This window comes from Sinocyclocheilus grahami, unplaced genomic scaffold (assembly GCF_001515645.1).
Source record: "Sinocyclocheilus grahami isolate Dianchi unplaced genomic scaffold, SAMN03320097.WGS_v1.1 scaffold148.1, whole genome shotgun sequence".
NCBI lineage: Eukaryota > Metazoa > Chordata > Actinopteri > Cypriniformes > Cyprinidae > Sinocyclocheilus > Sinocyclocheilus grahami.
The window spans coordinates 749,671-761,460 of NW_015505327.1; the positions used below are offsets into that span (position 1 = coordinate 749,671).

Sequence of the window (11,790 nt, forward strand, 5' to 3'; positions counted from 1 at the left end):
AAAATGGGGGGGGGGGGACTTATTTTAAATTATAGTAATATTTCCCAATATGACTATTTTTACTGTATTTCTGATCAAATAAACTTGGTGAGCATAAGCATATTATTAATAATAATAAAAATAAATAAATAAAATTTACCAGCCCTAAACTTTTGAGTGGTAGTGTAAACTTTTCATTAAATTATACTTTATCTTTATCTATACTTTATCTAGAGTGGAAGAACAATTCATTTCTCAGAATTTTATTACTGATCGATGTCATGACATCAGTGATGAAATCTTATCTGGCTCCCTTTAATTCCAGAACCAATAGTACTAAATTAGCTAATTATGGACCAGTATTGAAATTCACTCAAAAAGTAAGTAAGTCAGTACTGTTGCTCCCAATAATATTTAAATTTGATCGTAACCAAAAATATGATGTTTCAAGTGAAATGTGTTAGTTAAAAAATTATTCATAAAAAATCATAACTTTGAGTGTGTATGCGTCACTTGAACTTTTGTGGAGGTGTCTAACCTCAGAAAGAGCTTCCGTTGCAGCCTTTGTCTGCTCAGTCTGAGTGATGTTCTGAACTTCATACAGAGAGATCTGCTCTGAGAGCTTTTCCACATGCTTGGTCAAACGCTCAACATAAAGATCCTGACAGAGAGAAAGAACGAGAGATGCTTGAACGAACATATAACAGAGCTTCAATGAAATGGAAAGAATGCAGTGTATATATATATATATATATATATATATATATATATATATAGTAACTTTTATCACATTAAAGCAGAATAACTAGAATTTTCTGGTAAAAATAATTATATGAGAATGCATAAAGTGATTAATAGCTAAACACATTAAATGGAATATTTGAAGTCGTGTGCTCTAGAACTCCACCTGCTGGTGTTTATGCTCCTCTGCCTGAGTTCTCTCTTTCTGGGCTTTGTGTGAAGCATTTATTATGGCTTTGATGTCTGAGTGCAGGTCAGTATTGGCCTCCTGCATGTAGAGCAACTTCAGGGCCAGGCTGTCCACTTTAGACTGTAAATCAGAGACTATAAAGAGAGCACAAATGTTTAAGGTAAGACAAACTGAGATTTAATTGCATTTAATTGACTTGTTGATTGTCTAAAGATGAAGTCTGCACTACAAGAATTGTAAAATAATTATTTTCAAATAATTTCTGCTATCTGCTATTGTTCAACAGGTAGTCCCCCCACAAACTGAAGCCACTGGTTGAGCTATTATTATTACTATGCTGGGCTGGTTGGGATAATATCTGGATAACAGGGTTTTACAGCGCCACAGAGTAACAATGTTTACAATTTTTGGGGTCAATCAGAAATCAGAACTAATGAACAATAGCAGCCCAAACACACCTGTGTTCAGTATCTTAAAATGTGCCATTGGTTAGAGCTAAATTTTCTCTACTGTAATTGCATTCTTGTTCATAGCAGTTATTAATAACCAAAACTAAAAACCATATATTTTTGTTAACTGAAATAAAGTTTAAATAAAATATAAATATTAGATGAAAAACAAGACTAAATCGAAATTAGAAAAGTTACCTTGGCAAATAACTAAAATAAGTTTAAGTTGAAGCACTAAAATTACTAACTGGAAATAAATAAAAACTACAACTGAACTAAAACTAAAACTGAAATAAAATAAATCTAACTTAAATAGTAATATTTAAACAACAACAACAATAATAAATAATAAATGACAAAAGCATAAAAAACACAAAGAGAAAACTACAAAAAAATAAAAACAATATACAAAAATAAAAGCTAATTTAAAATATTAATAAAAATAATAGTATATAAATAATACAAAATAACACTGGTTCATAGATCTTCTTTTCACCTTGCATACGTTGTTTGTTGGCCTGACTGGCAGTATCTCGGTACTGATTTTTTACCCCATCCAGCTGGTCTTGGGCCTGTTTTTGCTGAGAAGCAGCCTGTGCATTGGCCTCATGACTTGCCTCCAGAGATGCCTGGAGTCTGGCCAACATCTCATGCACCATGTATACTTCTTCAGCAAGTTTGTGACGTTTCTGAGCCTCTCCCTTCTCCACTACTATCTGCAGCAGAGCAGCAACAATCAGTTTCCGTATCCCTTGTTTTTATACAAGTGTGTGCATATATTTCCCGAAGTACAAAAGAAATTTGTCATTTCTGCTCAGTGTGCATGTGTAGCTATACAAAAATGGATCATATCAATAATTTGTAGAGGAAAGTACCAAGAGTTTTCACCAAGGTTTTTTTTTTTCCTTTTCTTTTTTCTATTACCTTCTCAAGGAGCTCAAGGTTCAATCTCTCCAGCTGATTACTGAGGTTGTTTTTCAATGCAGACTGGAATCTTTTCATTAAAGGCTGATGGGTACAAAATGTAAAGAATAAAATGAGATGGGGTATGAGAATTGTATTCTTTTTGCTTTGGCCAAAAAAAAAATCGTTTACACACATGCTCAGGATCCAGCACTACAAGTTCTTCCTCTTCCTCATCTTCCTCTCTGACTCTCTCTTCTGCCTCAATGTCACTGATCTCCAGCTGGAGGGAGTGCTGTCCACTAGTCCCAGCTACAAGTCCACTGGTGCCAGCATGATCAGAGCCTCTGTCATAATGGTCTGACTGCTCCATCGATTCCCGCTATGAATAAAATCATTAACAAACATTCATTCTACAGTACATTAAAACCAACTTAGTTCACGCTGCAAGCCGTGCAAGATCGCTGGTACAATGGGAAAACTAAAGCAAAAAGCTGTTTTTAACTCTGATATCATCTATATGATGAATGTCTTTAGTGTTTAGAGTTAAACTGATACAAATGAAAGGTTCGTGTATGAATCTAGACCTCCTGAGGCTCTGTAAATTCATCAGGAACCTCTTCCTGCCTGTTTATCTCATCCTCCAGCAGACCTCCATCACACCCACCACCTTCCATCTCTTCATAATCAAAAATAAAGTAACAGTTACCGTAATTCAACACAGACACTAATACATTAACAGGACATTACAGAGTAATTGCATTTTAATACTTTTAAATGATCACCTGTTTCTTTTATATCCTGGTCCTGAGTGGCAGAGAGCTGTTGGGAAGCAATGTTTCCCCAAAGTTATAAAAAGTTATCGTTCAATTTGCAATAATTTCTGGTGTCACCATTTAGCAGCGCGAGACCTTCAGCGTTTCTTTTGCATCTCCGTTGCTAGGAGACGCCACACTTCCGGATTCGCTGCTCTTTATAAATGATACAATCAATCTGGGGGGGGGGGTCTCAAACAGCAAGATATAAAACATAGTAGAGTTCTTTTAAAAAAAATTGTATCTTCATTGTAACTTCGTTGGTATCTTGTTTGTTTACCTTTTTTGAAGAATCTTAAGGCTATATTTACCTCCCACACAGTAGGTGGCAGTGTTGTGCTTTCAACTGGCTTTAGAGAGCGCGAAGAAAGCTAAGCTGAGAGGCACTTGTATGAAGACGGAATGGATACAAAGAAATTAACATAGTGAGCTTGATCAATCATTACACTCCTGTCGGTCAGTATTTTTAAACCAGTTAAATTACTTGCTCTCTATCATGCATGGAAACGCCACATGTTTAGATTCGTATTAACAGGCCAGTGTTTCATTAATAGCTGAGCTGACATGGGTGGATATGTCATTCAATTCTAACAAAAAATACCAAAAAGAATAATACCATAATAGTACATGATGTGTCGTAGTATTATGACCATGAAAAGCAGTTTCATGACATGTAACGTTACCGTAGTATTTTAGAATTACTTTGCAAAGTACCATGTAAATATCATGTACATGAACATGAGATTCATTCAGCAAATCCAGGGATCCTATATAAAATTACTATTTTTGAGTGCAGTCTCTTCTGTTTTTGTGAACTTCCAGAAGAGATGAAGGTTAAAATAAAGCAGTGGAATGGTGTGGCGTCCTGGTTGTGGGTAGCCAACGATGAGAACTGCGGCATCTGCAGAGCGCCTTTTAACGGCTGCTGCCCAGATTGTGGGTAACATGGTTTCACTTTACATACACTGCCACCTGTGCCTTTTTGTGTGTGCCATTTTGTCATGAAATCCTGTTGATGTTTTAGTTTAAATTGTTTTGTGTAGTTGAACAAAATGTATTCAAAATGAAATGTACTCTCTGGTTTTAACAGGTAAGGTCCCAGGAGATGATTGCCCTTTGGTTTGGGGTCAGTGCTCTCACTGTTTCCACATGCACTGCATCCTGAAGTGGCTGAACTCTCAGCAAGTGCAGCAGCAGTGCCCAATGTGCCGTCAGGAGTGGAAGTTTAAAGAGTGAGCTCGCTGTCAGGCAACAGCACAACACCTGGATTTTCACTGTGAACTCTGTATATATTCTTAAAAATAATGTGACAACTATCTCAGTAATGAATGTTCTTTTTTTTTCCAGGGGAGACACTTCCTGAGGAGATTAAATAAGTGTACACTCTCAGATTGATTCTTCTGTATGTTTTTTATACAATAGTATATTTTACATCCTACAAATGTACAGTTTTGTGATTAAATATCCCACAAAATGAAAATATTTTTAAAAAGACATGGTATGGTTTTGTACAAAGTAGCTGACATTACAGATAAAATGACTGCATTTTGCCGTCCAAGGGACAGTCATTTTAAATTATGAACACCGTACAGAATGTCACAGGACACTTACAATGGTATGCGCTTGTGCATGTCTTAAATCATTGACATGAAATTCACACAATTTAAAATATTTTAAAATTTAATCAACACTCTTTTGCACTCATGCCTTCTTTTGCCCACATGTCTATATTTCAGTGTTTTCAGAAACAATATATACAGTACATTAATGGTGCTACATGAAAATAATATTTTATATATCAGGATTAAAACAAGGTTGGAGGAAAGTTGAACCACTGACTCAAATTGCCCCACAACCACCATTTCTGTGTTTGCAAATCATAAAAATGGTTAATTTAAATTGTAAACTTGGATTAAAAATGTGTAAATATATAGCACATTTCCCCATATGCTTCCCTCAATCACAGACAGCTAGATATGACTGGCCACTTCTTGAATTTATTAACATAAAAGAAATTCAAACAAGTCTCTAGATATGAGGTTCAGTACTTTACCTATGAGCAAATCTTACTCCCATCTTTTCATTTTCTTGCAACATGGAATAACTACTGAAAAAATAGTAAAAATAAATTCATTTTGTCTACGTTTCTGTTTTAGTTTATTTTGTTGGTTTGATGTTAAAAATTATAGATCAAAAAGACTTGCTTTTTTACATGTACGCTTTGATGTGTTTTTAAATTAGCATAGTGTGCTGTAGGGATGACATATTTTTGTAGGCCAAATCCTGGAAATGAGTTTCTCGTTTTCATTGTCCTCAAGTCAATGGGTATTTGGTTAAATGCCTGAAATAGGATAACCCAGGTTCAAGCTTTTTCTACAACATAAAATACATCATCAGTATTTTATGTTGTAGAAAATTGTGAGGTTTTTTTTTAATGAGCTAACATATGGCTAAAGGAGGATTTCGGGGTCATTAAATGTCTCAATGGGAAACAGGAACAAGAAACACTGAACAGGAAATCTACTCTACATCTAAATTGTGTTAATTTGTGAAAATTATCATTATGAACCAAACTTAACGTAATAACTTTTGTTAGTCTCAGAGCTTGTTTTCTGCAATAATCCAAAAGCCAATGGATAAATCCAGGCATTTATCACCTACAAAAATACATCATCACTGCAGCACTCTATGGGCAAAATCCAAATGGCCTCACTTCGGGAAGGGGGCGCCATTTGTAGGGACGTTCCAAACAAAAGTGAACAACTGAATTGAAGGGCCTTTCCAGAAGTCCATTAGCGAAGAACATGCAATGGTCACTTTACTCACTTCACGAAAGTGATTTCCATTTGTGATCATGTGATCTTAAATTAGGAGATCTTGCGATGCATTTTAAAGCAAAGTTGAGGTTGATTTCAAGTAGAATAGGCTAATTAAATTTGTCTTTATTTTAATGTAATACAAAACATTTTTTGCCAGTGATAGAAATATGATTTAAGACGGTAGTGTAAGCAAGTTTAGTTTTAAAAAGTTTAATAGTAAATAAGACAATTGGACAATATTTGAATAAAATAATAAGAAAAAATCTTTATTTGCAACAACTGATGGGAGTGCTGAATGCTGCATACACATGCAGAGTTTGGCATTTGGTCAGTCATTTCCTTTGCCAAGGGAGTTCCAAATGCTTATACTAGATAGTAATGCCCTGCACCCTTCAAAGAACACACTTCAAGGGCTCTGCCCTTCGAAGGGAGTAGGGCATAGGGATGCTCACTTCCGTTTGGAATTCGCCCTATATGAAATCAAAGACTATAGAATACCCAAGACATGTCACTCGTATAGTTTTGAATGGGGAAATATGCTACGCTCAATATGGCCGCTCTATCGAACGAAGCCACGCCTTCTGAGGAAAAGAGCCAATCGCTAATCGGTAAAGTCAGCGCGTCACTGCAGCTGCCATTAGAAGTCCCGGTTGCTGTAGAAACAGTCAACACTCTGAGACATGCGCCTAGGAATGTACATGCGCACTGGCTGGTCTATCTTGAGAAATAAGCTTTTTTAAATGCTATTTGAGCAAAATAAACAACTCTTGTGATACAGTTGTTGTCAGATTTCATTGGTGATTTCAAATATGAAATTTAACCGTAAGCTTTGTGAGCAGTTTTGGAGAATTTGATGATTTCCCCATTCAAAGAGATAGGAGTTGCACTTGCATGCCCGAGAGGCGTTTCGCGCGTCACTGCAGCTGCCATTAGAAGTCTCAGTTGCTGTAGAAACAGTCAACACTCTGAGACATGCGCCTAGGAATGTACATGCGCACTGGCTGGTCTATCTTGAGAAATAAGCTTTTTTAAATGCTATTTGAGCAAAATAAACAACTCTTGTGATACAGTTGTTGTCAGATTTCATTGGTGATTTCAAATATGAAATTTAACCGTAAGCTTTGTGAGCAGTTTTGGAGAATTTGATGATTTCCCCATTCAAAGAGATAGGAGTTGCACTTGCATGCCCGAGAGGCGTTTCAAAGATGGCCGCCGAGTGACATGACTTGCCTTAAAGGGACTTTGATGAAATGCAATGGAGATTATAAGAACATATTTAAAGCAGCAACATCTGTTCTTAAATACAGGACAAAGTCATTGTCAGTGAACAACTTTGATCATTTAAAATCGGCAAAATAAATGGCCTGAATAACATCAGTGCACTAGGCAAGAGATTTATGCTGTATTAGTCTGTATGCTGGATAAATCCAATCGTTTCATAAAGACTTTTTGGGGTCTTGTGTGTTTTTCCTTTTCACATCATTCAAGTCCACTGGTGTAAAAGCTGAAGAGTAGAAACAAACCGTTAGAGAGCATGCATGCATTTTCAACATATTTCAGGTAAGTCTTTAGAAAAATTATCAGTTTTCATTCATTTGGTTTTTATGAAAAATAAGGCAAGATAAGGGAACAACTGTTCAAACAGCTTTGCCAAAATATTTCAACCAATATTTATTATTTATCACTCTTATGTTCCTTCAACAACAAAATACAATCCTCAGGTTAAATTAAGTCACTTTGGATAAAAGCATCTGCTAAATGACTAAATGTAAATCAACCAGTTGAACATACAGTTTAGTGCAGGGTTTGGCGTCCTCTCCACATATTTCTGAGGTCCCTGGTTATTGTTTTCATTTCCCTGGCAAGTCTGCATTTCTCTCATGACACGCTGCCAAGCTGTTGGAGGAAGAGTTGATGTTATAAAAAACTCTTAATTCCCCCCCAAAAAACTTCTCATACAAATAGGATATTTTGATGGCTCTCTGACATTTGAAAATATTTCTTATGAGCCAACGTACTGTAATGAATGAATCGCACATTTTCCTCATGTGCTGGTGTGAGTAGTTCCTCAGTGTTGGTTGGGGAAGAGGCTCCAGTTGTCTGTTTGTAATTCTGAACCATTTTTAAAGATGGAGAGCTGCCAACAACACTGTCAAAATCCAACAGTTTACTATTGTCAAACGCCACAGTTTACTATTATTAAATCAAATTTAAAACACTTAAAAGACAGACCCACTGTGAAAGATCCTATTGTTAAATGGACAACTAAAGAGTTAATTACCTGACTATTTGTGTGCTCCCTAGGAAGTGTCAAAGCACAAAATGAGGCGGTTAAAACCTGAAATGTAGCAACAACTTTTAGAGCTGGTCTGTTTTTTACGTGCTGCCATCTAGATTACATATAAATCTTATCTTCAGGACTTGTTTATTCAATATTTTTAATACTAGCTGCTCAGTTCAAACTATACCAACCAACTAGCTCGGTATCTAAACTATGCCGAACGTAGTTTAAGGTCAGTCTCACAAACAAACACTAATTTGCCGTTATATAGCACTGAAATAGCAAATGCGTTTTTATATTTTCCCATAAAATAACGACATATTTTCGCAAATGATACCCAGCTAGCTTAGCAAGCTAACGTCAAAAAACAGAAACCCTCCACAAAAAAAACACAACAGAACTCGATGCATGAACCAGGGATCAATATAACGTGACTAATATATTACGATTAATGTAACTAAAACTTTTGCGCATTTGAGACTTACAATGTGGCGTTGAAATCCTTTGTCCCAGCCAAAAAGACACTTGTCAAAACAACGTACAATGCTATGTTCAGCGGTGTCTAGCACAATCAGTTCAGTGATGTCAGACTGGAGAACGAATCATTCTGTTGAATCGGATCTTTTCAATGGATCACAAAAATCAGACATGTCTGAGTCGTAAATGAGCTGAGATCCAATGAGTGAACTGACAGTAAGACTAATTGGAATTTACCGAAAATTTTTCAATGGGTCGAAAAGTAAATTTAGTACTTAAATCGCTGGCTTTGTTTTCTATAAGCTGAATCACGTACGTAACCGTAGAAGAATCACTGAATATGTTTATTGATCCTTTTATCACGTGTTTCAAAAGAACCGATTCGTGTAAACGACTTCACACAGCACATTCGCGATTCGTTCAGCAGAGCACATCCTCGGTTAACTGTCAAACGTGTTCGTGCCTTTCAGAAGGATTTTTACATTTCTACAAAACTTATGTCATTCAATAACAAGTGCCACACAATAATATGTCATTCAATAACAAGTGGCATACAATTGTTTGATTTTACATTGAAAAGGAAATAAACAGTGCTAGGATTCTTTAAAAAAAAGATCAATTGCATAATAAATTAGTCTGAAGCCTATTATGTATTATTATTTTATGTATATTGTGTGAGGAGCTATGGACACAGACAACAGCTAAAATAAAACAGACAGCATTGTTTTTATGTATATATATATATATATATATATATATAAACATTTAATCCAGGCATGTATAAAATTAAGACTTTCCGTAAGACTTTTTATATGTAAATTGATTTTAAAAAATCACATACAATCACAGTGAGCTATTTATCAAACTCTCATTAGTGCATTGATCTGCTACTTAAAAATCATGTTTCAAAATAGAAAGCGTTAACAAATTAACACAGAACAGCTGTTGTGACTGTCATTAGTATACAGCACGAACACACTGCATTGTCAACACTAGAAGAGTTCCTTCCTGCAGAGGCAAGTGCAACTCACATCCTATCACTGTCATTGGTCCAAATGTGCAGGACCAGACAATTATAAATGGACACTCTGTCAAGGTGTCTCAACTACCAGCTCCACTGGCATACACAGTGCCTGTTTCACTCCTTTTCTGGCTTTATCCCTTTAACGTGGCAACTGCCATATCAGAAGAAAATAATCAGAACTTCAATGTCAGGCAAGTTCAGGCACCACCGACCCCAAAGAGTTCAAGAAACTCTTTGCTGTCTGGGTCAATGAGGTCAATGGGCTTCTCCCCACAGTCATTTTCAGCCTCAGTGTCTGCACCCAAAGAAAGCAAGTACCTGAAACAAAAATAAAAACTTTCTTTAAATCTTTCACCAGTTTCTTGACAGATTTGGTTTCAATAATCATGCACATTTTAGAGATCAAAGAATACAGCTGGTAAACAGCTTTCTGTTTTTGTAAGTCTTCCTTGCTGAAGCATTTCGCTTTTCAGAGAACTATTAAAAAAATAGAAATCACAACTAAAGGCTTGTCTTTATTTTCCTTTACTATAAATAGTAATCATCTATTAAATGTCCAGGTCTAATTTGTGTTTACCAAAGTCTAAATAATACATTAAATTAAAATTGCTTACTTAGCTATTTCTGGAAAGCCATCACTACAGGCCATATGGAGGGCAGTCCATCCGTCCTCGTCCCTCTGGGAGATGTCAGCCCCAAGTTTTACCAGAAGCTTCACACACTCCAGGTTTCCAGATAGGACTGCTTCATGAATGGCTGCCATGCCTGGACAATCAGCAAGGAGTTAATGTTAAAGGACAGGCTCAGACAACTCTATTATCAGTGGATTAAAGCTTCAGATAATTTTGATTATGTTATCAAATAGTAAGAGCTGCCTAGACAAAAATGGCATTGCTAATTATTAGGATGAATAGCCTTTATTAGAGATCATGGAATGCTTTTGTGTTCATAACTGCATTTTAATTACTTGCATGCAGAGTATCTAGTTGAGTCTGAACAAAGACTTACTTTCCATAGCTGACTCAATTGCGTACACAAGTAGTTGATTTTCCTACCTGAATGATAGATGGTGTCCAGACTCACTCTTTTGGTTCTAATGAAGCGTCCAATTCTCTCCAGCTCTCCTTGACGGACATAATCCTGAAAAACTATGTCGTTGGGAAAGTGAACATTGCGAACAGGTTTGATGGAAGGCCGTGAATGAAAGCATGATAGTGGTCTAGTGGCATTTGGGTTGCACCCCTCATAGCGCATGGTCTGGGTGACTGGACACTGATAGTACTTCATCATTCTTTAATGTTTGTGTTCCTAAGATTGGATGAGAAATTCCGCACTAATTCTCAATGTTCAGCACAATCAGAGATCTTCAGAATTTCTTCTTTTCCAAGGTGCTTGTCTTGAAATTTCCAGCTGCTCAGTCTGTTTGGTTGTTTGTTTTTCTCTTGATGTAGAGTACCTTCCTAGACAGTCGTTCAGAGGTTGGTCTGAAGTCAGGGCTCTCTGTGTACCCTATATATACCCCCCACTTGACTATATTAAGAGACTGTCATCTCATAGCTCAGATGACTGAATTGGAAGATGAGTGGGTGTGATCTAGAGTCACACCCCTACGATTCTCATCCAACTTAGCAATAAGATCCGTAACCTCAGCTTGTTTTCACACACCACATTTAAACCAAATCTTTCCTCCACCTCTTCAGATAAATTCCCCCACCCCAGCTCCTGTTGTCACACAGCAGGGAAGCCAACAGTAATTTCTAGTACACAGTGAATATGCTTGCTGTTTATCTTTGTTTATGCTCTTGCTCTATTTGCAGATGACTGTTTAATCACATTAATATGTCATGATCCCTGACAGCAGGCCTGACAGTGTTTTCTACTTTAAATCTACCTGACTTTCTATTTTGTGAGCTGAGTTATTATTACTCAGCCCCTATTATTACTTGGGTCCAGAAGTTTCTACATGTTCTGGGTATTACGCAGGGTAAAAGTAATTTGAAATGGTAACCCCCCGGAATGACACCTGTCACACTCCAGGTCAATAAGAGGGGTTAATGTGAGCTAGCCTGGTCTTAGACCAGTGGGCTCTATGAACCACCTTGAACTGTATGA

The 11,790-nt window shown here is 36.6% G+C and overlaps 4 protein-coding genes across 8 annotated transcripts in view; 1 reads left to right on the plus strand and 3 right to left on the minus strand.

Moving 5' to 3' along the window:
* The window catches only part of ccdc40 (coiled-coil domain 40 molecular ruler complex subunit), a 15,800-nt gene extending 12,376 nt beyond the window's left edge, over positions 1-3,424 (minus strand). The window contains exons 1-8 of the mRNA XM_016281201.1: positions 3,358-3,424; positions 3,048-3,233; positions 2,850-2,939; positions 2,459-2,644; positions 2,284-2,367; positions 1,856-2,075; positions 887-1,044; positions 518-640 (exon numbers count right to left, since the gene is read on the minus strand). Of these exons, the coding sequence (XP_016136687.1) occupies positions 518-640; positions 887-1,044; positions 1,856-2,075; positions 2,284-2,367; positions 2,459-2,644; positions 2,850-2,939 (861 nt within the window). The 5' untranslated portion in view covers positions 3,048-3,233; positions 3,358-3,424. The remainder of the gene's footprint in view (positions 1-517; positions 641-886; positions 1,045-1,855; positions 2,076-2,283; positions 2,368-2,458; positions 2,645-2,849; positions 2,940-3,047; positions 3,234-3,357) is intronic.
* A 10-nt stretch (positions 3,425-3,434) lies between these two features.
* anapc11 (APC11 anaphase promoting complex subunit 11 homolog (yeast)) lies at positions 3,435-4,466 on the plus strand. Of its 3 annotated transcripts, none has more exons than XM_016281240.1 (4): positions 3,435-3,533; positions 3,900-4,013; positions 4,168-4,309; positions 4,425-4,466. In XM_016281240.1, the coding sequence occupies exons 2-4, from the start codon at positions 3,905-3,907 to the stop codon at positions 4,438-4,440; spliced, it is 267 nt and encodes an 88-aa protein (XP_016136726.1). In that variant the 5' UTR covers positions 3,435-3,533; positions 3,900-3,904; the 3' UTR covers positions 4,441-4,466. The 3 variants fall into 3 exon arrangements, with proteins under 3 accessions (XP_016136726.1, XP_016136727.1, XP_016136725.1); XM_016281241.1 differs by having other exon boundaries at positions 3,436-3,533; positions 3,903-4,013; XM_016281239.1 differs by lacking the exon at positions 3,435-3,533 and adding an exon at positions 3,626-3,645 and having other exon boundaries at positions 3,903-4,013.
* A 2,610-nt stretch (positions 4,467-7,076) lies between these two features.
* On the minus strand, positions 7,077-8,792 carry LOC107591941 (protein FAM195B-like). Of its 3 annotated transcripts, none has more exons than XM_016281236.1 (5): positions 8,663-8,792; positions 8,178-8,196; positions 7,915-8,045; positions 7,688-7,792; positions 7,077-7,400 (listed from the first exon to the last, which is right to left on the minus strand). In XM_016281236.1, exons 3-5 carry the CDS (start codon positions 8,015-8,017, stop codon positions 7,333-7,335), a joined length of 276 nt encoding a protein of 91 aa, XP_016136722.1. In that variant the 5' UTR covers positions 8,018-8,045; positions 8,178-8,196; positions 8,663-8,792; the 3' UTR covers positions 7,077-7,332. The 3 variants fall into 3 exon arrangements, with proteins under 3 accessions (XP_016136722.1, XP_016136723.1, XP_016136721.1); XM_016281237.1 differs by having other exon boundaries at positions 8,178-8,234; XM_016281235.1 differs by lacking the exon at positions 8,178-8,196 and having other exon boundaries at positions 8,663-8,790.
* Positions 8,793-9,434: 642 nt separating this feature from the next.
* ppp1r27b (protein phosphatase 1, regulatory subunit 27b) lies at positions 9,435-11,446 on the minus strand. The gene is made up of 3 exons (XM_016281230.1): positions 10,734-11,446; positions 10,293-10,443; positions 9,435-9,996 (listed from the first exon to the last, which is right to left on the minus strand). The coding sequence occupies exons 1-3, from the start codon at positions 10,966-10,968 to the stop codon at positions 9,876-9,878; spliced, it is 507 nt and encodes a 168-aa protein (XP_016136716.1). The 5' UTR covers positions 10,969-11,446; the 3' UTR covers positions 9,435-9,875.
* Between the last annotated feature and the right edge of the window lie 344 nt (positions 11,447-11,790).

What these genes read in the sequence shown, in the direction of transcription:
- anapc11 (XM_016281239.1), top strand. An exon ending in TAACGGCTGCTGCCCAGATT is followed by an intron (nt 4,014 to 4,167) that starts GTGGGTAACATG and finishes TGGTTTTAACAG; the next exon opens with GTAAGGTCCCAGGAGATGAT.
- LOC107591941 (XM_016281236.1), bottom strand. Translation starts at nt 8,017, where the DNA reads ATGGTTCAGAATTACAAACAGACAACTGGAGCCTCTTCCCCAACCAAC. An exon ending in TGTGCGATTCATTCATTACA is followed by an intron (nt 7,793 to 7,914) that starts GTACGTTGGCTC and finishes TTCCTCCAACAG; the next exon opens with CTTGGCAGCGTGTCATGAGA. An exon ending in GCCAAACCCTGCACTAAACT is followed by an intron (nt 7,401 to 7,687) that starts GTATGTTCAACT and finishes TCTACTCTTCAG; the next exon opens with CTTTTACACCAGTGGACTTG.
- ppp1r27b (XM_016281230.1), bottom strand. Translation starts at nt 10,968, where the DNA reads ATGATGAAGTACTATCAGTGTCCAGTCACCCAGACCATGCGCTATGAG. An exon ending in GGACACCATCTATCATTCAG is followed by an intron (nt 10,444 to 10,733) that starts GTAGGAAAATCA and finishes CTGATTGTCCAG; the next exon opens with GCATGGCAGCCATTCATGAA. An exon ending in GGCTTTCCAGAAATAGCTAA is followed by an intron (nt 9,997 to 10,292) that starts GTAAGCAATTTT and finishes TTTTTGTTTCAG; the next exon opens with GTACTTGCTTTCTTTGGGTG.